The 27,579-nt window shown below is 43.8% G+C and overlaps 1 protein-coding gene across 4 annotated transcripts in view; it reads right to left on the bottom strand.

Moving 5' to 3' along the window:
- LRCH1 (leucine rich repeats and calponin homology domain containing 1) overlaps positions 1 to 22,713 on the bottom strand; it is a 216,840-nt gene extending 194,127 nt beyond the window's left edge. The window contains exon 1 of one of the 4 annotated variants that reach the window (XM_066380987.1): positions 20,062 to 22,713. In XM_066380987.1, the coding sequence (XP_066237084.1) occupies positions 20,062 to 20,371 (310 nt within the window). In that variant the 5' untranslated portion in view covers positions 20,372 to 22,713. The remainder of the gene's footprint in view (positions 1 to 20,061) is intronic. The other 3 variants (XM_066380990.1, XM_066380988.1, XM_066380991.1) reach the window with 3 other exon arrangements.
- Positions 22,714 to 27,579: the final 4,866 nt, after the last annotated feature.

The raw sequence follows: 27,579 nt of genomic DNA, 5'->3' as shown, positions 1-27,579 counted from the left end.
ATAAAATGCCACTCAGAAACAGTATTAGAATATTTTTTTATTATGACCATGGTAATGCCGGTGGCCAAAGCCAGGCCGGTCCACATTGGATTCGGGCAGACAGTAAAGAAACTGCAGAGCCGGAAAGCGTTGGGCCATTACCATTTAATAAAGTCTCATGACGGCGGCCAAGCACACAGAAAGGAGACACCACCTCTCAGGCAAACAAACAGCAAGAATGGCCCCTCACAGTGGCGGGCAGGCAATCCGCGCATCCGCGATACCCCTGAGCGCAAGCCCCCATAGCTTTACAGAGGCTATGCACACGTGGCGTTGCCACGTGCTCGCTCACTAATCAGGCAAAGGGCTTACAGCCAGTAAACCAGCAAGCAAGCCTAACACAGCTGCCCCACAATCGCCCAAATCAGGATGTATTAAAAGGAGATGCTATTGCCGGACCTGTGGTGATGTAGAGGATAAAACGTCATCCTGGAATGCTGAGGTCGCCAGTTCGTGACCACAGGCTGACCTGGTCAAGGCAAATACAAGAAGCAACTATTACAAGCTAATGTTTCCCACTCCTCCCACCTTGCTCTCTCTCCTCTCTTCCTCTCTCCTTTCTCTGAAATCAATAAATCTTTAAAAAGAAAAAAGAGGAAGTATTAGTATTCATCAGGCCAGAACCATAAGTATAAACCAGACTGTCCCCAGGATTTAAGTGATACTACTTATGAGCATCTCATAAGAGAAACTCCTGTGAATGTACCCAGTGACTGAAGAGTCTAAAAAAAATCAGGATGTTGCATAGAATTATGATAACTGATTATATCCGAAAGCTGAAGTCTTTCATTCAAAGGTAATGGGGCTCATCCAAGCCAGGTGGTATTAAGAGATCACAGCTACCTGGCTGCCAGGAGACAGAAAGGGACCCGGATACAGGGACGTCAGACAGACAAACACTGCAACTCCGACGCCATTTCGAAGGACCCAGGCAGCTTGGCTATGAAAGCACTAGGCGGGGTTACCCCGTCTTTGACGCTCGCTCTCTAAGGCAGACACTAAGGGCTCTGTCAGGGCACATTACCTCAGAACCCCCACTCTGCAAATTTCCAGTTGGGATATAAGTCTTCATTAACATACTAATTTCCAAGGACTTTGCAGGTGGGGAAGGAGAGCAACAGCAAGTCTCCACAGCTGCCACCTGGATTTCGTGAACTAGATCAGCCTTAGGCACATCAGCACTCGTGAAGTTAGAGCAGAGCATCCTTTAAAGTAGGGGTGGTCAACCTTTTTATACCTACTGCCCACCTTTGTATCTCTGTTAGTAGTAAAATTTTCTAACCACCCACCGGTTCCACAGTAATGGTGATGTATAAGGTAGGGAAGTAACTTTACTTTATAAAATTTATAAAGCAGAGTTACAGCAAGTTAAAGCATATAATAATAATTATTTACCAAGTATTTTATGTCGGATTTTCGCTAAGTTTGGCAGAATAAATCTTTATAGAACTTACTATAGTTAAATCTAGCTTTTTATTTATACTTTGGTTGCTCCGCTACCGCCCACCATGAAAGCTGGAACACCCACTAGTGGGCGGTAGGGACGAGGTTGACTGCCACTGCTTTAAAGTAATGCAGAGAGCCTGACCAGGTGGTGGCACAGTGGACAGAGCGTTGGACTGGGACATGGAGGACACAGGTCCGAGACCCTGAGGTCGCCAGCTTAAGCGCAGGCTCATCTGCTTTGAGCAAGGCTCACCAGTTTGAGCCCAAGGTCGCTGGCTTGAGCAAGAGGTCACTCGGTCTGCTGAAGGCCCGTGGTCAAAGCACATGAGAAAGCAATCAATGAACAACTAAGGAGCCACACAAAGAACTGATGTTTCTCATCTCTCTCCCTTCCTGTCTGTCCCTATCTCTGACGTTGTCTCTGTCACAAAAAATAAATAAATAAAGTAATGCAGAGATACCAGAAACCATTAATTTCAAATATGTGAACAACCCACAGCTACGCGTTTATTACAAGACTATACCACTGGAATGACTGGTACACCTAAAATTAACTTTGATTCAGTCAGGCTTTCTAAAGACCAGAAAAAACACATAATTGCTTTAAATTGCATGCAGAGAACACCATCCACACCTCCCAAGGAAGTGCAGAGAGAGTGAGACCTATTTGCACACTCAGATTCCTTTGAATTACACCAATTTGCATAAACACAAAAAAATTGGGGTTATTTACTTATAACTCATGCTGCCATTTTAGTCAAAAGGGGCTAGCCTGACCTGTGGTGGCGCAGTGGATAAAGCGTCGGCCTGGAATGCTGAGGTTGCCGGTTCAAAACCCTGGGCTTACCTGGTCAAGGCACATATGGAGTGTGCTCCTCTTCCTGTTCTCCCTCTCTCTCCCTCTCTCTTTCTCCAATAAAAATGGATAAATAAAATCTTTTTAAAAAGGGGGGGGGGCTCCTGTGCTATTTCATTTATAAAATTGTAAAAGCAATTAATTAATATAGTCAAAGACTTTGTTACAAAATCAAATGCCTTTTTATATATCAAATCAATGATAACTACTTAATAAAACAGCTTTTAGAATATAAGCACTTATATGACAAAGGCAATATTCTAAAAGTAAACTTCTTGGTCACTCACTTAATGGCTGTTCACTCATTTCTCACTAGAGGGATTAAAATCCAATACATTGTTATCAGGCTATTCCTTTAGTTGACATAAAGTCTTAAAAAACTTTATATCAAAAATAAAAATCCAAATGTATATTTACATTTTTAAATAATAGACACCTTGGAGAATTTTTACAACTATTAATTGTCTCTTGCTTTAAAACAGTTCTTAGAACCGGAGCTTGTAACCAGCTATTACAAACAGGTGAGGATTAGGATTAAACCCCTGTGCATACACCGGGCCCTGCATCCCCTTTCAGATTAGTGGGGGGAAATAACATCAGCCTAGACTCTACACCTTACTCAAAGATCCGCTCCTCGATCTCTGAGTCACCCCAAGGACCAAGGAAGGCTGCCAAAATGCTCCAGGCTCGATTCTCATTCCCCATCTCCTCTGGTCCAATCCTCCAGCTCTAAATATCCAGCCACACTACAGTAGAGCACAGCAGGGACTCACTCAGGCACTTCAACAAGATCTCTGAGTCCAATCTGGGCTCTCCCTTTACTGGATCTACAAACATACTCAGATGGCCTAACTGACCAGTTTCCTTCTCAGCGACAAGTGCTCTCTACCCACCTGCCCTGCAAGGTGGTAGTGAGGATTCAATGAGGAAGCATTCGGAAGGACCCAGGAGCTAGATGGTAACGTCAGGTGGATAGAGAACCTATCACAAAGCTTTTAACGAACTAACTTCTCGCTGAAATTCAAAATAAAAGCTGGATTCCAGAAACACAGTGAGGAGGGAAGAGATATGCTTATATCTACGTAAGTAGGTATTCTCAAATCTTTGCCTCCTCTTACACATTTTCAGAGCAGCTGCCAAGAACATAAAAAGATTCACAAAATTGTTCTTTGCCAGCAGCATAAAAAGTTGATCAATTTATTTATTTTAACCTGGAAAAGCTTTGGAATCAATGGCAGGACTCTTACAGAGGACGAAGAGCTGCGTTCCCAGTCCCTCCTTCCCACCGCTCTGATTCCGGAACCGAGCTTTGGCCCCAGCACTCTCCTCCTGAATACACAGTGTGGCTTCCCATTCTCCTCGGGGAGAATCCTGACCTCATTCTTCTCTCAGCCTTGTCGGTCTCGCGATTCCTTTGTCCTGGTAAAATCAAATCAGACCTGAGAACACTGTGAAATTGAGGAATGAGTGGAAATCATCTAACAACTCAGAAGACGCTGTCCTTGGCTCAGCTACTTACCAAGAACATAACCCACGGAAAACCATTTCACCCTCTAGTCTGGGTCTCCTCACACGTAATTTAGCTCGGAATGTTTAAAGCCAGAATAATAAAAACCGCATACATGACTATCCTCCAAAGACTGTCAAAAGAATATAAATACCCTTTACACACAACAAAAGCTTTCTGGATATGAATGTCATTTTATTAACGTAATACTCCTTTTAGGAATTGATCTAGTCTTTCTGTGCCTGATCAGATCGAACCTCTTCGCTAAAGACGACCGAGTCCAATAACAGCAAACAGCACTTCACACAATATGCATTCCCTTGCTCCTCACAATAATCCTATCGTTACTACTATCTTCCGTTCCATGATGAGGAAACTGAAGCGCGGGAGGCTGAGTCCTAGCCTGTCCCTGCGTGGCCAGGACTAAGACCCAGACAGTCAGTGTTCTTAGCAAACGTGCTCATGATACACTGACAACTCCCAATTATTTGTTTTACTGAAGAAACTTACGACAAATAACCTCATGAGTCCTCACAACAACCCCAAGGGAGAGAATCCTGTTTTGATTTTTAACAAATTACAAATTTGTAGTTCAGAGAGATTCAGTTACTTGTTTGAAATTCTAAAATTAATAAATCAGGAATATATGAAAATTAAGTAGAGAAGTAGTGTTAGATACCGAAATATAAACAGGGTGTTTTTACAATCCGGATATTCTGAGGACAGAGGTGCTGGGCCTAACTCCTCACCTCACCTGCCCAGTTAACAAAGAGCTATACCTGACTCTCACTGTCCCACCCCTGTTCTCCGGAAGAGGCTGGAAGCTAGTTTCTTGCTGGTGTAAAGTTAGATCTAAATAGTATGGTGGGGTTGTCTTTGAGTTGTCTCGGAAACAACTGAGTTGCTAATGGACCACATTTTTTCCCTAAGTAAAGACAGATGCACTTCTGGGGGCCACCATTGCATCAGCTTAGGAACAGTAGTGACTGTTTGCTGGAAGGTCCTCCAGGACCCATCTTTCTGTATATATCTTTAATTCTGTCTATCATTTATTTAATTCCATACCTTTTCCCATTCGAGGACCCCGTAATAGACCTGTCATGGCTGAACCACGACAAAGTAGAGGTTTAAATCCCCACCCATCTCCCTCCATGGGCATCTCTTGGGCCAGCTCTTCCTCAGCCTGGAGGCCTCTTCCAGTCCCAGAGCCACTCCCACCGGCTTCAATGCCAACCTCGCTCCCCACACCGATAGGCAGGATCTGTCTACTGGGCCCACTGAGCAAGGGGCCCGGAGAAGGTCAGGGGAACTTTCTGACCTTGGTCGGAATGGCCAGGGGGAGAGAAGTATCCCCACGAGGCTTCATTCACAGCCTGATGCCAAGACCTCCAGGTTCTGAATCTAATGTCAGGACTAAGGTTGCATTTTTCCAAAAAAAAAAAGCCATGAGAAATCACCATTAACATGAAGGCCCACCTCTACAAGGGTGAAATAGAGGACTGGTGAGGAACAAAACCACCACGTACTACTCCAGTTCCACAGGAATCTGCACTCCAAGTTCTAAGATAGACCTTACTATGAAAACCTGGGGTGGCCCTCTGGTTTGTGAGTTGGGGACTGCCCTCATGTCTTTTAGTATTTGGAATCCAATTTACAAGGGTCCCGGGCATGCAGTAAAATCCTGAACTAACACTTTCAATTTGTAACCACTATCAATTTTATATCTTATTTCCCCAGCTTTGGACCAGATGTTATTAACAGTTTCACAGTATTTTTTTGTTTTTTAAGAGACTTTCCACATGGTCTAGATGCATTTGACCTGAGAACCCTATGGAGGTAAGAAGGTCTTCCACTGTCCCCATGTTGCCTCCTGGCTCTACAAAATCAGTCCTTACGAGACCATGTGCGGCTCAAGCACCCACCACCCTGCTGCTCTGTGATCTTGGTCAAATGACTTCAGCTCTCGGCCTCACAATCTTTAGCTATTAAATAAGGAACAGATATAAATGAATCGTTTCTAGCTATCTAAACTCCCTCTTCAGGCTACAACAGTCAGATGAATCTGAACCAGATAGGGAAGCTGAGTGGAATCTAGATAACAGCTGGAAGAGTCTGGAGCTATTGAGCTCATACTGCAATTGAAACATACACTTAGCAAGAGTTAAATGAGGTACCACCCACATGACAAACATTTAATGCATATACAGTAGTACCTTGACACACTTCAAATCAAAAGCAATTTGAGAGATGAGATTTTTTTGCTTTAAGCCACACGTGGATATTTGAATCACAAGCTTCCGTCACCCTCCACTAGATGGCCTGTGAACATTCTGAAAGGGAGGAAGAAACAAACATCCATGGAAAGGTTTTTGTTGAAAGAACCTCTAAGTCAAAGCAAGAGAAGTGTGGCGAAAAAGCCAAAATTCAGTGCCTGACCAGGCGGTGGCGCAGTGGATAGAGCATCAGACTGGAAAGCAGAGGCCCCAGGTTCGAGACCCCAAGGTCGCTGGCTTGAGCACGGGCTCATCTGGTTTAAGCAAGGCTCACCAGCTTGACCCCGAAGTCAGTGGCTCGAGCAAGGGGTCACTTGGTCTGCTATAGCTCCCAGTCAAGGCACATATGAGAAATCAATCAATGAACTAAGGCACCGCAAGGAAGAATTGATGCTTCTCATCTCCATTCCTGTCTGTCTGTCCCTATCTGTCCCTCTCTCTGACTGTCTCAGTCTCTGTCACAATAAAAAAAAAGCCAAAAGTCAGTGAAGAAGACAATTAAGCAAAGTAAAAATATAGCAATTAAGTTTAGCGATAAAGTTACATATCATACATAGTGTGTAAGTTAAATTTTGCAATTAAATGTAGCGTTAAGTGTGTAGAGAGTAAGTTATGTTAAGCGATAGCGCAGGAAATGAAAACCCCCTCCGCCAGTCTCCTCCCCTTCTGCCAGAATCTTCACCCGACCTTGAAGGTAGATACACTTCATAAACCAGTTCATTTCTTTACATTCTCTCTTATTATGTGTGTGTGTGTGTGTGTGTGTGTGTGTATGTATGTATTTGTTATTTATAAAGTACATTTTTTTATTTAAAAGCATATAAAACAAAAAACTTGTGTGGTTTTGGGGGGCAGGAATGGATTAATATGCATTCCTATTAATTTAAATGGGGAAATTCAATTTGACACATGAGCAAATTGAATCATGAGCTTGGTCATGAAATGAATTAAACTCATGTGTCAAGGTACCACTGTATTTACATATAAAACACTTGGGAGCAATACCTGGCAAAGAAAGCATTTGATAACATTACCAGCTGTTGATAAAATGATTGTCCTCACAACAACTCTACTAAGTATATATTATTCTCATTTTGCAGATGAGGAAACTAAAACTCAGGATTTAAGTTATCTGGTCAGAGGAACATAGTTTTTTTTACTTTTTTATTAATTTTTAGAGAGGAGAGAGAGAGAGAGAGAGAGAGAAGGGGGAGGGAGGAGCAGGAAGCATCAACTCCCATATGTGCCTGACCAGGCAAGCCCAGGGTTTTGAACCGGCGACCTCAGTGTTCCAGGTCGACGCTTTATCCACTCTGCCACCACAGGTCAGGCGGGACATAATTTATAATGGACAAAGTCAATATATGAACCCAGGTCTTTGTGGCTCCAGAGACCTAATTTTTAACTTCTATGTTACACTGATAAAAGAGGTGAGAAAGCTGCTTTGGCTAAGTGCTGAAAGTCTTATCTGAAAATGACACTTATTAATGAAACCACCTGTATATAGTACTTTCAAATATATTATTTCTTTAATTCTTATGCAATTCTGAAAAGTATGCAGAACTATGTCTCTATTTTTTTAGTCATCCACAGTTCCTTACACAAGATAGGTGCTCAAAAACTAGTTTTACTTTATTTGCTTTTTTTTTATTTATATTTTGTTGTTGTTGTTGTTGAGAGAGAGACAGAGACAGAAAGGGAGAAAGATGAGAAGCATCAGCTTGTGGTTGCAGCACTTAGTTGCTCATTGACTGCTTTATTACACATGCCTTGACTCGGGGGCTCCAGCCAAGCCAGTGACCCCTTGTTCAATCCAGTGACCTTGGGTTCCAGCCAGTGACCTCAGAGTTTCAAATATGGGTCCTCAGCTTCTTAGGTCAAAGCTCTGTCCACTGTACTACCACTGGTCAGGCTTTATTTGCTAATTTCAAGCAAATGTTTGATACAATAAAATCCCTGCCATCTCCTTCAGAATTTATTGTAGCTCACTCTTACCTCTAAATGTAAAACATTATCAAACACTTGCAAATATCCATAGGAAGGGAACTAACTCACTTTTATTTTAACTATGTATTATTGAGAAAAGAATGACTCTAGGGACCTGCCAAACAACAGAAAGATGATTCTAAATTTGAGAGATGGTGAGGGAGCAGGGGACCCAGACAAGCCAGAGTCACCCATTTTTAAATATAAAGGTGGCTCTCTCCCCACTTCACGGCACATTCACGTGCTGACAGCATTGACAGAGCCCAGGCAGGACCAGCATGAGCACTGTGCTAGATCCTGGGAATGGGACGGTGCATCAGACAGGGCCGGTCTGGACTTGGAGAAGGGCAGCCCAGCAGAGGCACAGAGTCAGTTTACCCAGGACGGGGAGGAACGACAGCGACCAGCCGCACCAGCAGTGAGTGCATGCTGGGCTGAACTGTGTCCCCATGAATTCATGCTGAAACCCTAAACCCTACTAGTACCTCAGTACATGATTATATGTGGCGATCAGGCCACCTATGAGTGGGGCCTCACCCAATGTGATTAGTGTCCTTATAAGAGAGGAAGCAGGTCAGCAAAATGTGCACAGGTGGAGGATGGTGTCAGGAGAGATCCAAGATGATGGGTTACTTATTAGTGAAGAGCCTAAGAGTGAGCTGTGAGCAGGAAAGACAAAGATGAGACGGAATAATCTACTCCTGTGGATGTAGCACTATCTGTGATAGCCATGTAGGGTACGTAAAAAATAATAAAACCTCTGCCTACCCAGATGTCACAAGCCAGTAAAGGTGGAAAGAGCTTAAACATAGGGAAAGTGCCAAAAGAAGAAGGCAGTAATTAATAAAAAAAATGCCATAAGGAACTAATGCAAAGGTGCCTTCAGGCTGTGCGTGACTCCGGGCTCATGCAGCAGGGCGCCTGGCAATGAGAGTAGGGTGAGCGGAACCTTACAGAGAGGATGGGGACTGGAGGTGCAGGGACGGGGAGGCCATGAGGAAAACGACCTGGAAAAGTGAAAGGAAGGCAATCAAGAGGAAGCCACCTGGCCTGTGGTGGCGCAGTGGACAGAGCACTGACCTGAACTGCTGAGGGCGCTGGTTTGAAACCCTGGACTTCCCCAGTCAGGGCACATAGGACAAGCAACCAATAAATAGCTATAGTGAAGCAACTACTTCTCATCTGTAAAATCAACAAAAATCTTTAAAAGAAAAAAGAGAAAAGCCAAGTCAGGCAGTCTGTAGATAATGCTATCCTTGAACTTGTCACTATTGCCTGCAGAGAAAAAGTGAATCAAATCGGAGCTAAGCCAACGAAACCAGTTCACACTTAAGGATGCTACTCCTAATGTGTGGCATCAACATCTAAAACAGGAAAGAATATTAGAGGAAGAAATACACTGCGGAGCAAAACCCCCTGTCCTTCCTGCACTGCAAGGCTGCCTGGCAAACTCCAGGCCACTGGAGAAGGCAGAGGATTAAACAAGGGCTCAGATGGCGCTTCTTTCTGACCAGATGGAGGGAACCGTGAAGAAAATCAGGACTCACTGAGCTGGAGGGCTCCTGGCCCCATCTCGTCCGCAGGGTCTTAGTTCCCTGCAGCACACAGGCTGAGGAAACACGGCAGGAGGAAGAACAGTGGGCATCCAGGAAGATTCCAAAATGGTGCAGCCTGACCCTCGTGACTGGAAAATGTCCCCATAGAGTACTGGGACTTAACTGAGACGGCCCAGTATTAATACACTAACAGAGAAGCAATTAATTTCTCATCAAACAGAAAAAATTACAATATTTCTGTTTCGCAAATCATTGTTCTTCTCTGATTTGGCTTTCCTTTCCTCACCATAGCCTCTTCCATGGCCAGCGCACAGCTACAGAAATATGACTATGAAAGCATTTCCCTTCTATTGCAAAGAGAAGCCAAATTCTCACAGTTTGTCAGCTTTCTGTTCATGTAAACCGACTCACTTCATTTTTGAATTACTTTGTGGATACAGATGGCTTACAAATGTATACCTTCTCACTATAGGACATGGGAGCAATACTACTAGATACTTAAATTAAGAGGAAGAAAACACAGGTGTGCTTCAAGTTTGCTTCTGTGTTAACAAGGCCTAGTTTTCCTAAATTAAGGCTTACTTGGGATCCTGACCTTTATTTTTTAACTCTTTTCTTTTCTTTTTTGGGTAGATCACACACATCACACACAAGAAAACCTATCTGAAATATAGAAACTGAGAATTCTGTTGCATACAAACTTCCATGTAGGTAGAGCACAGAGCGCACTCCTAGCAGCTGTGGCTGATGCAATGCTGTGAGAACACTCCAGCACCTGAAACCCTCCTAGGCACACCCAGGAGGGAGCTCACCCGCTATAAGGAAGTGACTCAGTGCCAACCACGCAGCTCCCTGATCTTTTTAGCCATTGGCTTTGAGGAACACATGTAACACCCTATAGGCTGAATCTGTGTATATAAGCTAGCTTGCTTCCTGAATAAAGCAGATCTGCATCACTGAACCTGGTCCCCGGAGTTGGGTCTCTGTGTCTCGGTCGTCCTCACCCCCAGCAGGACTTGTCCACAACTGGTGCCTGAACAGGGACCCAACCGGCATCCAAGGGGCAGAAAACAGCCCTCAGCCAATTTGGATCCTAGGACGAAACATAAGGCCAGTCCCGGTGTCCCAAGATGACCTCTCCGATGAACCCCCCAGCCCAGGAAATGGCGAGTCTCCAGAAGACCTCACGGCCGGTGTGCACGCCCCATCACCTGGGGGGATGTGGAGGCTTTGGTGGGGTGGGCCCAGAGAGTGGCCCCTGGCGGCCCCCAGGCCCTGGTACTAACTGCTAACTCCCAGAGGCAGGCGGACCCCCACATCTGGGCTGCTTTTCCCCACCCTGGCATTATCCTGCCGGTAGAGACAACAACAGCAAGCTGTCATTCATCAAGTCCAATTGGCCCTCATTAAAAGAGAAGGGGGAGATGTAGGTAGAGCGCAGAGCACATTCCTAGCAGCTGTGGCTGATGCAATGCTCTGAGAACACTCCAGCACCTGAAACCCTCCTAGGAGGGAGCTTGCCCGCTATAAGAAAGTGACTCAGCGCCAACCACGCAGCTCCCTGACCTTTTCAGCCATTGGCTTTGAAGAACACGCTGTAGCACCCTATAGGCTGAATCCATGTATATAAGCTAGTTTACTTCCTGAATAAAGCAGATCTGCATCACTGAACCTGGTCCCCGGAGTTGGGTCTCTGCATCTCCGTCGTCCTCACCCCGGATGGGCCTTGTCCACACTTCCACGCAACAAAAAACTTTGTAGCAGTAACAGAGACCTCTAGATTTCTCATAAGTGTTAGACATAAAAGCATCAGATATGCAAATATAATTGGGTGTTATGTCTAACATTCTTAAACCTCTCATGATAGATTGTAATTTTATACTTTGAAATAAACACTACAATTAACACTAACTTGCCTTAATTCCAACTGACATAATCACTAAAACAGCTTACCTGGGTGGCATTACCAGATCTATACCCAGGACAGACTCTCCCGATGTCTTTCTAAGGCACAAGTCAAATTTTCCAAAGATCTAAACCAAATCTGAAAAGTAGCATCACAAACAGGTTTGTGTGGTGCTCAGGGAAAAGGTGAAATCATCTGTCCTGACTAACAAACCCATGACCACCTTAAGCAGAGTTAATAGCACTTCTGCCGATTTAAATTGCCAAATTTCCAGAAAAGCATACTCAACACAGTACTTGGGGAAGGATGACTTTGGGGAGATACTGAGAAAAAGTAAATGCTGCCCAATCTAAACATAAAAAGTCTTTGTACCTATATCTATACTGACAGATATAGATAAATATAGATAGATAGATAGATAGATAGATAGATAGATAGATAGATAGATAGATATAGATACAGATACAAAAAAGAAGAAAAATAGAAAAGTGCACAAAAATATGGAAACAACTTATGTTTCAATAAGCAATGAAGTTGAGTAACAGAAAAAGTCTGTATACACCAGGACAGCAAGAACAAGAAGTGACCTCTGAACTGATCGACATCAAACGTGGATTTCAAACGGTATCTATATCTACACTTGAAATGCTCACACCTAAGAATTGCTACACCACAGCAGGAAGAACTAAAAAACAAAAACTTAGTCAATTATTTAGATAAAGATTAATATTGTGGGGGCAGTGTGCACCCTAGCAAGGTAGCTCAGTTGGATAGTGTCATTCCAATATACCAAGTTTGCAGATCCGATCCCTGGTACAAGAGTAAATCATGAATGTATAAATAAGTGGAACAACAGATTGATGTTTCTCTCTCTCTCTCTCTCTCTCTCTCTCTCTCTCTCTACTTCCACTCTCTAAATCTCAATAAATGAATTTTAAAAATATTTTTAAATAGTGGAGTGTGCTAAAAATCAAATAAGATGTTGCAGTGATTGGAAACCTATCCAGCAGAACCATTTCAACAATGTCAAACCTTGAGCTGTCCTTTATCAACCAGGACCAACCAAAACTGTACAGAGAGTCTGTGGCCTATACCACTATTCTAGAAACTTGAGTAGTGCGCTCCCACCTTTTCAATCAGGAGCAGCCTATTACGCAGAAGCTGCTTCCAGCAAGCGCAGACCCATGGAAGAGCACATTTGAGCGTAATTCCCAACCACCCTAGTTATTGTCTTAGTTGTTCTAAAAGTTTTTACTATTGGAAGTCTCTACCCTTTACAAGGAGGAAATGGACCAACAGAAGAAAGAAGTAACAGGAAGGAAAAGGACGTGACTGTTTAAGAGTTAAGAAACACTTGGAATACATGTAATGAAAAAAAGGCATTTACATGGAAGTGACTACCATGGTAAGTGATAGTTACAGCAATGACTAATAAATTTAATTCAATGGCAGAAAAACAATTTGAAACTAGCTACAACGTTTTAAGTATGTGATTTTAAAAGTGTCGTTAAATCTGTAATGAAAAAGCTTTATGACCACAATTATAGAACAGAATGTGTTCTTCAGAACGAATAGATTTTTTTTAGCAAGTCCTGCATGAATTCTAATGACCAGGAGTCCTACTATCCCAAGGACTCAGTTGCTAGACAATGGTACCAGGATGGGGGAAGTCAATCTTCAGTAAATAAGCCTGCCCACAAATCTCAGAGAAGAGTCTCTGAAAGTATACAGACATTTAGAGAGAGCTCAGACTAGGGCAACAGTCCTACAGGGTGACAAATCCTAGGCCTCAGCCATCTGCAAAATCCCCAAATAAAGGGCCTAACAGCCCTGTGCTGTTACCTCTAATACAGCAATAGAGGGGTGGGAGAACATGACCCAGGCACAGGCTTTAATGCCCTCTCGCTGTTTCATTTACAGAGTCTAAGATCTGTAAGGTCTTCAAGTCACATTTTTGAACTATCTGTCCAACCACAGAATGTTCACAGGCACTTCTTTCCAAAATGTCTCTCCATCCTGACCCAGTCCCACCTGTGCTATGGAAGTCTTCCCTAGCCAGCTAAACTGATATGGCCTTTCCCTCTGAATTCTGCAGACATATCTATCCAGCCGTAGCATTTGGCATCTCACCTTAATCCATCTGGGGTTCCCGTGGCCTCCTGGATGTTTCGCTGCTCCTGCAGCCCTGTCCTGTCCTACACTCCCTACTCCTCCCGTCCTCTGCACTCGCCCATGCAGGGCTTCCGTCTTTTCCATGCTGCACTTCCTCATTCCTGCCCACATAAGCTCTTCATTTCCCTTAGACTCTCCTCTTTCCTGCTTCCAGACGCCTCAGAAAAACATTGGCAATGATATACTCCACTCTCTCCTTAAGGAGACAAACTTGCAACAACTTGTTCTGTGCATCCAATCCTAGAAGCTTCCTTTTTATTTTCTAGAACCTGTGCTAAGCAATTGTCTCAAGCAATCAGTCTGAGACAGACACTTTCTTTTCCTACTCATTCTTTTCAATCTGCTTTATTTTAATCATACAAATACCCTTTGAACTTCTTCACCCCCAAAATGACAGTACTTAAATCGGCACTAGGAAAAAACGTTTGCTTTCTTGACGCATGTGCTGGTACAACAGTTTTCATCAGGCTCAATTTTATGCGTCTTTATGTTTATCACTAGTCATCATTTGTGGTGTTGTTACAAGCCACCTCAAGTTATCTTTAATACAAGGCAGCATATATATCGCTAAAACAAAGATATTATATCTATACTATAATTCTTCCTACTCATCCTGCAAAATAAGTTTCTTCATTACCTTCCCAACCTCCTCCAACTAGAAGGAAAACTCTGTAAGAGTGGATACAGGGATTTGCTGTGGGTCACTGCTATATGCCTGGTGCCTAGAACAGTGCCTGGCACTTGGTGGTGCCTGGTGGGTATCTCGGGAATGAATGTTGGTTGAATGAATCTCCAGGCTCTCCACCCTGCTTAAAAGGAACATGGTCAAGAACTGAAACTGTCAATCACTGGTTCACTAAGTGTGTGTGTGTGTGGGGGGGGGGGGGGGGGGGTAATGACCCTGAGCACATTACCTGACCTCTCCTAACTGCAATCTCCCGAGCTGTAAATGAGGACCAAGAGGAATAATGCCGACAGCACAGGGCACACATGAAGTGCTAATCATGGCTTTTTTGTTCACACTTCTCCCATTCAGCCAGTGTAACCTCCGCTGCGTAGATCAGCCTTTCTCTGCCCTCTCACCTGCAAAAAGAACAGACCCTGACAACAAAGCTATTTTAACTCAAAATGAGTAAATCAATAGGCTCAAAGCGAGGGTCTAAGACTTTTTTTCCTATGAAAGAGGTGTTTGCACTTGAATGACAATTTGGACATCTACAGGGGCCCACGGCCTTTATGTTTCTGAGTCTACATCTTTTGTTCAGATAAGCCACATTGCCCAAGAGGGCAGTTCTACAAAGGCGGCCAGAAAAGGTACTTTCACAAAGTGTAAAACCTAATGGCCTGTGTTGTACAGTGAGGAAAATCTCTCTGTCACACCCTATGGTACAGAATTTATCAAAAAGTACACACTTTAATCTTAGGTCTTTAAGAATCTTCATGAGCCAATCTGATTTTAAGAGATATTCTGTAAACCAAATATTAATCTAGGAGTAACCACTATCTTTATTGTATATGCTACTACTCACACTCTCCACTCTACTGGGACTCTTTATATGAAGGAAATGTCAACGCTGTGTAAACAGGAGGTAATTTTAACTCTTGCTTTATTTTGATTGTTGTTCTTCCAATAAGGCATGGTGCTCAGCAAATGTCTTTAAAACAAAGGGCTGGGTACATCTGGTTTTCAAATTCATCAAGAAAAATAAGAGGACCCAAATAGATAAAATTAAATATTAAAGAAGAGAAATGACAACTGACATTGCGGAAATAAAAAGCAGTGTAGCCCTGGCCAGTTGGCTCAGTGGTAGAGCATCGGCCTGGTGTGTGGAAGTCCCGGGTTCGATTCCTGGCCAGGGCACACAGGAGAAGCGCCCATCTGTTTCTCCACCCCTCCCCCTCTCCTTCCTCTCTGTCTCTCTCTTCCCCTTCTGCAGCCAAGGCTCCATTGGAGCAAAGATGGCCCAGGCGCTGTGGATGGCTCTGTGGCCTCTGCTTCAGGCACTACAGTAGCTCTGGTCACAACTGAGCGACGCCCCGGATGGGCAGAGCATCGCCCCCTGGTGGGCGTGCCGGGTGGATCGCGGCCCAGCGCATGCGGGAGTCTGACTACCTCCCGGTTTCCAACTTCAGAAAAATACCAAAAAAAAAAAAAAAAAAGGCAGTGTAAGAAAATATTAAGAACAATTATATGTCAATAAGTTGGACAATTTGGGAGAAACGGCTAGATTCCTAGAAATATCAATCTTTAAAGACTGAATCAAGAAATAACAGAAAATTTGAACAGACGGATTACTATCAAAAAATCACCAAGAGCCTGACTGGTGGTGGCACAGTGGATAGAGCGTCAACATGGAACACTGAAGTACCGGGTTCAAAACCTCAAGGTCACAGGCTTGAGCAGGAGCTCACCAGCTTGAGCACAGAGTTGCCGACTTGAGCAAGGGATCATCAACATGGTCCCAAGGTTGCTGGCTTAAAGCCCAAGGTCACGGGCTTGAGCATGGGGTCACGGGTTTGGCTGGAGCCCCCAGGTGAAGGCACATATGAGAAGCAATTAATGAACACCTAAAAGTGTCATAACTATGAGTTGATGCTTCTCACCTCTCTCCCCTCCTCTCTCTCTAAAAAAAAAAAAAAAAATTTCCCAAAAGTCCTGGACTAGATGACTTCACAGGTAAATTTTACCAAACATTCAAAAGAGAACTAACACCTACCCTTCTCAAACTACTCAAAAAAATTCAAAAGGAGGGAAGGCTCCCAAGCTCATTTTACAATTTGATTCCAAATCCAGACAAAGATATTACAAAAAAAGAAAAGTACAGGCCAATATCATTAATTTAACATAAATGCAGAAATCCTCAACAAAATATTAGCAAACCAAATTTAGCAATACATTAAAAAAATCATACATCATGATCAAGTGAGATTTATTCCTGGGATGCAAGCTCGATTCAATGTCTGCAAATCAATTAACGTGATATACCACATAAACAAAATGAAAAATAAAAATCATACAGTCATATCAGTAGATGCAGAAACGGCAATATCCAGAATCCATTTAGGATAAAAACTCTCAGCCAAGTGGGAATACAGGAAAACTACCTCAACATAATAAAAACCATATATGACAAACCCACAGCTAATATCTATTCAACAGGGAAAAGCTAAACGCTTTTTACCTCAGCATCAGGAACAAGATAAGGATGTCCACTTTCACCACTTTTATTCAAGAAAGTATTGGAAGTGCTGGTCACAACAGTCAGACAAGAAAAAAATAAATAAAAGACATCCAAAGAAACCCCAAACACTAATTTGAAAGGATATATGCACCTCTATGTTCACTTCAGCATTATTTACAATAGCAAGCCCAAGACCACTTACAGTGCAATAGGTGAATGGATAAAGATGTGGTACATATATACAACAGAATGTTACTCAGCCATAAAAAAGACTGAAATCTTACCATTTGTGACAACATGGATTAACCTGAAATCTATGCTAAGTGAAATAAGTCAGGGAACCACAAACACCATATGATTTTACTCCTATGTGGACTCTAAAGGACATAATAACGAGAAACAGATTCACAGACAAGAGAACTGATGGTTCCCAAAGGGGCGGGGGGCTTTAAGTGAAAAGTGAAGAGACTGAGAAGTACAAACTGGTGGGCACAGAGTAGCCACAGAGATATAAATTACAGCATAGGAAATATAGTCAAAAATATTGTTTGGGGCTAGGTGGGTACTAGATTTATCAGGAGAATAATTTCGTAAGCTATATAAATCTCGAACCACTATGCTGTGGTTACACCTGAAACTAATATAAAATACTGAATGTCAACTGTGATCTAAAAATTTTTTAAAGTTATACAAACACACACACATTTGTTTTATACCCAGCTTTTGATCTGAGGCAAAGATATTCTGCAGAAGCAATCTTTAACACATTCAGATACTCAAATTTCATATAAAATAGCTGACTACATTGAATATTCTTAATCTTAACTGGGTTCAACTAAATTTCCACAAACTTAGGTAACAGTCCCCCTATACTAATATTGCATTTTTTGTTGAAAGTTGCCAATTAAGCCTTAGTTTGATTCATCAGAATTTTCTAAGCATGAAATATGTGCAATGGAGGTTCACAATTAAAAACTTGTAAAAAATCACAGTTGGCTCAGTGGCTAGAGAGCCTGCAGGAGTCCTGAGTTCAATCCCCGGTCAGGGTACACATGGGAAGAGAAACGACTATCTGCTTCTCTTCCCCTCACTCTCCCCTTCTCTCTCTCTTCCCCTCTTACAGCCAGTGGCTCAGTTGGTTCAAGCATAACCCTGGGCACTGAGGATAGGTCCCAGCATTGGCCTCAGACAGGGTTGCCAGGGGAATCCTGGTGGGGGAGCATACCGAGTCTATCTCTCCTCTTCTCACTTAGAATAAATAAATAAGCAAAATAAAAAACAAAAACTTGTAAAACTCACAACCTAAGCACTCCATAATAAGCAAGGAAGTTTTCTCTTCAAATAGGAATATTTGTAAACATTTATCTCACATGGAAAGTTCTTAGCTTGAAGATGCTGTCCCTGATTTTAAAAGCACAAGTTTTTGCCAAGAAACGCCAACCCAGCAAACGCATCAAGTTTACCCAACTTTGGAAATCAAGGGCAGCATGACTGAAGTAAAGTAACAACTTTCAAGCCCCTCTTCTGAAGGTATGAACACATTACTATTGGTTATGCCAGCTCCATTGTCTGAAGTCATATCCAACCCTTCCACAGTTCATGTATTACTCTATAGTAAAAAGGAAGTAGAACTGAGCTGATTTTTTTAAGTTAATGATTCAAACAATTCTTGGAATAACTTGCACTTGAGAAAATGTTAAATAAAAGGTCTTATCAAGAGACTCCCCAGCTGCTGACAGCTTAACTCTGGAAATTCCCTCTTTTTCTGCCTATTCCTGACTATCCATAAAGCCAAATCACAAAGTTTAATAGCCACAAAGAGCCCTTTTGCCTCCAATGAACTCAGAACTCTGTCTAAATATTCACTGGGGCTCTTGATAAATGTTTACTGAATTAAAGGGGGGGGGGGGGCACTGGAAACCTAATTCCAAAAGCCAACTGCTTGCTGCCTTGACCGGCCGTCCATCCCCCACAAGAAGAAAACTGGGAGACATGGAGCTGAGAGTCCATCCAGAATCCAGGGGGTCTGACATTGGGCTCAAAAAGTGATGACAGCCAGAAGGTCTGGGCAGTGGTTCCAAAATGGGGCACTGGGAAATGTTGTGCGTTTGCCAGGATGAAAACCCTTCCCCCGGGGAGCTGAACTAAGTCAGTTCTGAAGGGATCCCAAGGCCCAAATCCATTCCATCGCCCTCCTTCCTGTTGTTTATAGATCCCGCTCCAGGAACTCCAACTACCAAAGAGAAAGCAGACGTCCCAGAAATATGTCAACACATGACATAACTTGAAAAAGCTGGCTGCCCATTGGCGCGAGTTACAACTTGTCCGGCTCACAGGGAAACCGGCTCACTTTAATTACTTTTTTTTTTAATATACCATGCTGTCCCTTCCCGGGCCTAGGTAGCCTTGGTGGTAGGAAGCAAACCGCGTAGGTGGTTGGCTGAAAGCAAGGAACCAGAGCCCACCGCCCGCGAAATGACTGCGGATTCGGATTCACGACAATCGCGGCGTTTCTTTCCTCGCACAGGGGCAGGAAGAGGAAGCCTCTGCACCTCCCTCGCAGTCGCCACCAAGTTGCGTTATCGCTGGTGTCGCGAAGGGGCCCCGCGGCCCCGCACAGATGCCCCGGGGTCGGCCAAGGGCGCGCTACCTTTGTCTGTATTTCCCACTAGGATGGGCGACGCCTCGACGCAGAGAGGGCTGCCAGTGCCAGAGGCGCAGACGCGGCGCTCGGGTCCCCAGCTCCGGCGCGGAACACAGGAAGCCGGCGCGGCCGCCCGAAACCTCCCACTTCCACGGCGCGCTCGCGGCGCACCCTCAAGTCCCAGGCGGCAGCCTCTGCCCTGGCGCCGCCACCGCTGGCTGGGATGCCGAGCCCCGCGTGCTCGCGGGCGCAGCGGCAGGGCGCGCCCGGCTCTCCTCGGCTGTACCGCCGGACGCCCGCCGGACGCCAGGCGAGGCGAGAGTCACCGACCCTCCGCGGGGCCCGCCCCTCCCGTGCCCACGCGGTCCCCGACTCGGGAGAGCCGGAGAGCACCGGTCGAGGGAGCGACGCTGCATCTCATACTGGCCGCTGCGTCGGGGAACGCACAGCTAGAGAGCCGCTGACAGTCACTGCCGCCCTGGGCCCGCTCTCACCTGCCTGCACCGTGTCCGAGAGGTCGTGTGCCGGGGCTGCGGTCCTAGGAAACTCCTTCAGTTTCCTGGCGCTGAGGTTCAAGCCCCCAGAATGGGCTGCCTCCTCCAGCGCGCGCTCCAGACCCCGGTTCAAGGGCAGGTTGAAGCCCCCAGTGCTGCCGCCGCCGCCGCCTCCCCCAGCCCCGCCGTTGGCTCCGGTTCCTCCGTGGTGCTGATGGTGGTGGTGGTGGTGGGGATGATGATGTGGGTGCAGAGTCGGCACGGAGAGGGCAGGGACGAAAGGTTGGGGTTCGCTTCCCGGCGTCGCCATCTTCTCCCGGGCCGCCACCCCCACCCCGCCCGGCCGCTCCTGCGGTGGGGCGTCACAGGTTTCCGGGAGCGGGGACGGCACCTCGTGCGAAGTTCTTGCCGCGCTCCACCGACAGATGCTGGCGGAAAGGAAGGAGGGTGTGGCAGGCGACGAAGAGGCTGCAGTGGCAGCTCGGCACCGAAGGTTTCCCGTCCCGAGCAAGCTGAAGACTGCGGCAGCGGCGGCAGGCAGCGCGCATGTGTCTCCACCCTCCCTGCGCCCTCCTCTGCGCCGCTCTCACCCCTCCTCCGCCGGCTGCTCTCTCCTCCTCCTTCCCCCAAGCTGTCAGTCCAGCAGCTCCGAGACTTCCTTCGCGGCTAACCCGGCTGGCACGCGTTGCTTGCCTGCTCTCAGCCCAGCAGTTTCCGGGATGGGGGTAGAGAGCGCGAGATTTAAGGGGTCTGAGAAGACGGCGACAAGGAGATAGATGGGATTTAAATACAGTAAAGTCACGGGGAGGTGAGAGGTTATCTCAATTCTGCGAATTATTCTGGCTCTTTGACACAGAATTCCTCCAGAGGCCGTTTTCCACTAGATGAGTAGCCAACAGACAACCCTGGCATTTGAGTGCCTACAGTGAGCCAGGCATTGCTCTAGGTAGTCTACATTAATTATTAATACAGTAACCTCATGAGCAGGGGGAAATGTTTTCTCCAGTCTACAGAGGAAGTTAAGAAACTTGTCTAAGGTCAGCCAGGCACTCAGCGGTGGAGCTGGACTCGAACTTGTAGCCCTCAGACTCTGCGGTTGCCTGCGTACTTCCATGTCCTGCACAAACAGGAAGAACAGGTTCTGGAGTGAGGGTAAAAAACAAAAACAAAAAAACTGCAGACCCAGAAAGAAAGGATTTTCAAAGTGAGGGTAGTTTTTATGGTAGACGGAATACATTATCACATGAGGGACAGGGGCTGCCTCTTGCTAACTGAGCCCCAGAATTGGGTGGTGCAGTTAGAGGTTAGAAAACCAGTGATGCCAGCAAGCCAGTGATGGGTTGAACTTGTGCACAAGCACCTTGGTGGACTCGTGCCAATCCTTTTCCTTGCCCCTGTGGGGCATGGAAACTGACATGCCTGTTTGCAAACAAATTTGTGTTTGCTCTGATCAAGACGGATACAACAGATGAGACAGAACACCGTAAGGGAAGACCAGTTAGAAGATTGATGAAGTCCCACTCCTTTCTGCAGTTTCAGCTCCAACTCTAGGGCTTTTATTTTTGCTCTCTACCCAAAGCTTGATCGTCACGGTAAGCGGTAAGCGACTTGGCTAGGGGAAATGAAGATGCGGGTGCAAGTCAAGAACGAAAATAATACAACCCTTTGGAGTAGAGGAGCCGGTCTTTTAAATGGTAATGCAGAAAGGTGATGGTCTGAGCAAAAGTCTGGAACTTGTGACTGAATGGACTAGGATGGCATGATCTTCGTCACTTACATTGACTGCTATGTAGTTGTCCTTGTTCCTAAGGGACTTTGGGTTGAGTCAAACATTCTAATCGTGGAGGAGACAAGCGCCACCTGCTGGTATCCTTCCCCCAAACCTCCCTCACCAATCTCATTTCCACTCAGCCTCCCAGACTTTTAAAAACCAGGCTTGAAAGTTATAATAACAATAAATGAAAGTTTACTTACATCATTTATAAAAAACTAACATACCTTCCCCTCTTCTGACTGGTCTTTCCCCAAAAGGGAAGTCAAGAACAAAGAGAAACAGAAAATATTTTTCAATAGAAAACCTTCCCTAAAGCCAGGTGGTAGTTTTGTGAGCTGTTTGCAGGGTAAGGCAGGACATCTGGCAGACTGCAATTGTAGTTGAGACTACGAATCATTTTAGGGGAAATCATGAAATATGAGTGCATGATTTGATTTTTTAACAAATATTCAGAGCCCTGGGCAGTTGGTTCAGTGGATACAGCATCCATCCGGGCGTATGGACATCCCCGTTTGATTTTTGGTCAGGGCACACATGAGAAGCGACCAACTGCTTCTCTGCTTTTTTCCGTCTCCCTCTTCTCCTTCTCTCTCTTACCTCCTGCAGCCAGTGGCTCCACTGGTTGATTGGTTCCAGCAATGACCCTGAAAAAAAAAAGATCAGTTATTTTGTTCAGTTAATCTAATCAGTATAGTTTGCTTTACCTTCCACACAGATTACTAAAGTGTAAACTCCTTGAGGGAGGGATCTGTTCATTTTTGCAGTTCCCTCTCTATGTTCCAAAACCTGGAGGAATACTTTGTATATAATAAGTACACAATGAATATTAGTAATTAAGCATTGTGCAATAGACCAAGTGTTCTACAGGTTGTCATTTGTTGACAGAGATTTCAAACGATGTCCCTGAATAAAGGAGTTTTTCCTTAAAATGGAGTAGAAACAGATCTCACTTATTTCCAAATATTCAAGAAACTCAACAAGCCATTTTTTTCTTGTTGTCTTGCTTTTTCACTCTTTTTTTTTCAATAAGATGGACCTTTTTACTTCCTCTGAAAACAGTACTCTCTTCTTGTTTCACCCTGCCTGCTCTGTACATATATTCTATACATATTCTGGGAGCAGCCATGTAACATTGACCAAACTGGCTGTCTTGTTTCATCCAGGAGTGGACTTCTGACAGAGCACCGCAAGCATCTTGATGGTGTTCAGATCCTAGATTCGAACTGTTCCTGGATCATAACCTTGGTTGCCATGAGATAGCCAATATATTTCTAATATGTTATGATGTTTGCTTAAGTCAATTGTATTTGACTTTTTGTTGATGCAGCCAAGAGTTATAAATAATATATTCAATTTACCATATTTTGATCTTTATTTCTCCTTGTTTTTCTATATAGCTTCATTTTTGGGGAGTCCAAAAATAATCTTCTACAAACTATTTGGATGATGGTAGCAGATTTTTTTCATGCTTTGTCTTTTTACCTTCCAACTGTTTCACAAATTTATTGGAATTCAAATTACTGAGAAAACAGAGAAAATAGAAATACATCTTTAAATATTTATTGACTACTAGAAGGAAAGTGACCAGTTTCATCAACAAATGAAAACAGTTTAGAAACCTTTTTTTAAATTATTATTATTATTCTCATGATCAGAAAAGATACCAAATCTTGGACTCGTCCAATTTAAGACCCAGCTCTTGCTCTGGCCAGATAGCACAGCTGGTTGGCATGTCGGCCTGAAGTGCAGAGGTTGCCAGTTCAATCCTTGATCAGGGCACATAAAGGAATGGATCAATGTTCCTGTCTCTCTCTCTCTCTTTCTCTCCCTTCCTCTTCCTCTATAATCAATAAAATAAACATTTTTTAAAAAGTGAAAATATAAAAAAGAGCCAGCCCTTTTAGTCTTGCCTCAGAAATGGAGCTGTGGACAAGCTTATGAGAACCAAACTTATTAAGAATGGTAGACAGATTTGGGCATAGTTATTCAGCCCATATCACCTTAGAAACCACTGAGAATTCTCTTTTGGTCGGAACTCAAAGCATTTGCTGAGAAGTGGTTATGGTCAGTTGTGTGTGTCCTGTGTGTCCTTCACGGTCCTTATTGCCCTCACTGCCCCCTTCAGCCACAGCTAATTGGACAAGAGGGGCTGACACAGGTCCTATCATCCTAACACAGATGAGTTCACCCATCAGACTCCCTGAAAATGTAAGCAAAAGCACACTGAGACCATAGTCAACAACAGACAAAGGCAGACAGAATCTGGCTTATTCACAGCATTTCACCTTGACATTCTCAAACTCCTCCATGTTAGTTTCCCCTTCCTAAAAAAGAAGCAAGAATATTCCGCTTAGTATGACTATTTTCTGTTACTCCCGCCACATGCTTTTAGTACTAAAATATCTGCTTTTTACTGTATCTGTAAATGTCGTAAATGTCCATCTGTAAGTGATCAGTGTATGTTGTATTAATTAGCTTTTAACTACATCAAGGACGGTCCTCAGTCCTTTTTTGTGTGACCCATTGCCTAGAAGATTCAATAAACAAAGTTGTCTGACTGAGATATTTGTATACTGTAAGGCAACTAATAACACCAAAATAAATTTCTCCACACATAACAATACTGCCTTGGACATGTGTAGGAAATTTTTCTAGCATTCCATAACACTAATTTGAACCAGTTGGTTAGTGGATCAGAATGAAAAAGATGAGGACAATGTTCTGAGTTTTTCATAAAGCTGAATGCATTCAATTTCAATAACTGTATTTAGTGTGACTTGTGCCTTTCCTGTAGTTTTTCCAGTGGAAAAAAATAATAACAAAACAATGGCCATAAAAAAATTCTAGTGTTTATTCGTGTTCTTTTTTTCTTTAACACTTTATTCAATTTTCAGAGAAGAGAGAGAGAGAGAGAGGGAGAGAGAGAGAGAAGGGGGAGGAGCAAGAAACATCAACTCCCGTATGTGCCTTGACCAGGCAAGCCCAGGGTTTCAAACTGGCAACCTCAGTGTTCCAGGTTGATGCTTTAGCCACTTCACCACCACAGGTCAGGCTTAGTATTCTTATTTTTAAAGAAATAAAAAGTAGCATGACCTGTGGTGGTGCAGTGGATGAAGAGTCAATCTGGAACGCTAAGGTTGCTGGTTCAAAACCCCAGGCTTGCCTTTTATGAGTTGATCAAAAAGCTTAGGAACTGCTTGCTTAGATTCTCGGTTTTCTTAAAAGGGAGTTAGTCATACTTACCTTCAATTACCTGCCTTCAAGTACTTTGTCAAGCTCTGCTCACACCAGCTATAACTCAGTGCAATGCCTGTGAGTCTCTGTGAGCGTGTATGGTTTGCTGTGTCTCCACCCTACTGTCTGTCTATTCTCTAGGCATCCTTATTCCAGAACTTTTAAAAAACTATTTACTTATTTATTTATTTTTGTATTTTTGTATTTTTCTGAAGTTGGAAACGGGGAGGCAGTCAGACAGACTCCCGCATGCGCCCGACCGGGATCCACCCGGCATGCCCACCAGGGGGTGATGCTCTGCCCATCTGGGGCATTGCTCTGTCACTGGCATGCCCACCAGGGGGCGATGCTCTGCCCATCTGGGGTGTTGCTCTGTTGCAACCAGAGCCATTCTAGCGCCTGAGGCAGAGGCCATGGAGCCATCCTCAGTGCCTGGGCCAACTTTGCTCCAATGGAGCCTTGGCTGCTGGAGGGGAAGAGAGAGAAAGAGAGGAAGGAGAGGGGGAGGGGTGAAGAAGCAGATGGGCACTTCTCCTGTGTGCCCTGGCTGGGAATTGAACCCGGGACTCCTGCACGCCAGGCCGATGCTCTACCACTGAGTCAACCGGCCAGGGCCACTTATTCCAGAATTTATCACAAGTCTGAAAAGAGTTACCACCTTTGGATTTTGAAATGCTACAGAGCAGATTCTTGTCTAACCCCAGCTTTTTTGTCCTCTCCACCCCAGCCACCCACCAACAAAATTCTTAACCCCTCACAGGGGCACCTTTTTACTTCTCATGGAACAGAACAGCAGCCACCACTACCACGTGGCCAGCCCTGCTCTGCCTCTTGCCCCTGTTATCTCAGATTAAGGTGGAGCTCTAGCTCCTAGACCAGGGAGGCATTGTTTACATGCCCTTTTCCACTGCAGCTTCCACTAAGTAAAGACTCCACAAAATCTGGGCCATCGTGATAAGATTCTCAAAGAGGCTGCCTCCTAGAACAAGTCTCTAGATGACAATAGAGGAACTGTCTGTGAATGAACTAATGATACATGCTTTTAGTCTTTGTTTATTTTCATAAATAAACTTGGTCTCACAATAAATTTCCAATGTTGCATGATTTTTATTTTTTATAATAAGATTTTAAAATATGTATGATATTCTAAACCAATGGTTCTCAAAGTGTGCGCCAGGGTGCACTGGTGCACCCTAGAAAATTTCCAGGTGTGCCCTGTGGTAATCCAGAGAAATATGTGCCTGTTGGGGACCAAAAAACCAACAGAGTTTTTGGAGTTTAGATTTTGGGGGGACAGAGGTGCGGGGAATTGGCTGTAAGCTGACAGTCTACCCAACCTGCACCTCACTTGCCTGATTAGGTTGCAAAAGGCTGTTAAGCTGTGGTGCTGGATTGTTTACACTACCCCCATGTTCCCCAGAAAGACTGGAGGCAAGTTTCTTCTATCCTTTGTTTGGTGTAAAGTTAAGATGTTACGTATAGTGAGGGTTTTCTGCACTCAACACAATTAAGAGTAAAAAGAGAGGAATTCTTCAATGTATTGACAAGGAAATTAAAGTTTACCTTTCAAATATATGTCCAAACATTGAAGAAATCACTAGAACACATCAGGCTCATGTTTCTCATAAACACAAGAATGAAAAAACTTAACACATTCATACCAAGACCTGCCAAATTTACTAAATCTTACTAAGAATGTATCTATATACATATAAAGATAACTTTTTTGTTTTTTTTTAACCCCTCTTTTTTATGAATTCTAATAAATGTAACATAAAAATGTTTTTTAATGTCAGAATAAATTTAATTTTGTCGTATTTATTTTGTTTAATTGCCATAAAAGCACATGTAGACTTTATATTTTTTCTTTAATATTTGACTTAATTATTATAACATATTTCTCAGAAATTTGTAAATAGTGCCCCTACAATTATTTGTAGGATTTTAAATGTGCCCCAACCTCAGAAAGTTGAGAACCACTGTTCTAAACAATTGTGTAGACAATGACAACATTCTGATCTAGAACTCGTGAGAGATGATAATATTTCAAAAGAACCTATGAGGAAAATAGAGCTTGGACCACTTAGGGTGAAAAGTTGATTGTAACAAAAAGAAATTCTTTGACTTAATGAGGTTGATATCTCTTTAAATAAGTAAGTAGTAAGGGGAAAAATGTCAGTGAGCAATAGCTGACCCTCTGGTTTCTGTCAGAAGTTTCTTAAGAAGCTACCAAAGGAAGTCACTAGAAAATAAGGAAGGATGCATGGGCACTAGGTGATAGGATTTTCACTTATAAAGAACTGTAATTTTAAGCAACTTGCTTTTTAAACATGTGAATAAAAATATTAGTAAATAATATTAGACAATAGCTTTACTATGATTGGTTTTTCTAAATATTTCATCTATTCATGTGATCATTATTGGCTTATAATATAATGCAGATTGTGTTATTGGTTTATCACATAACAACCACGTGAAGTATTTAGGGGAAGCAATTGTTTGTTGATAAG

Source organism: Saccopteryx leptura, chromosome 4 (assembly GCF_036850995.1).
Source record: "Saccopteryx leptura isolate mSacLep1 chromosome 4, mSacLep1_pri_phased_curated, whole genome shotgun sequence".
Lineage (NCBI taxonomy): Eukaryota > Metazoa > Chordata > Mammalia > Chiroptera > Emballonuridae > Saccopteryx > Saccopteryx leptura.
The sequence above is the reverse complement of the archived record's forward strand: the minus strand, read 5'-3'. Positions and strand labels throughout refer to the sequence as shown.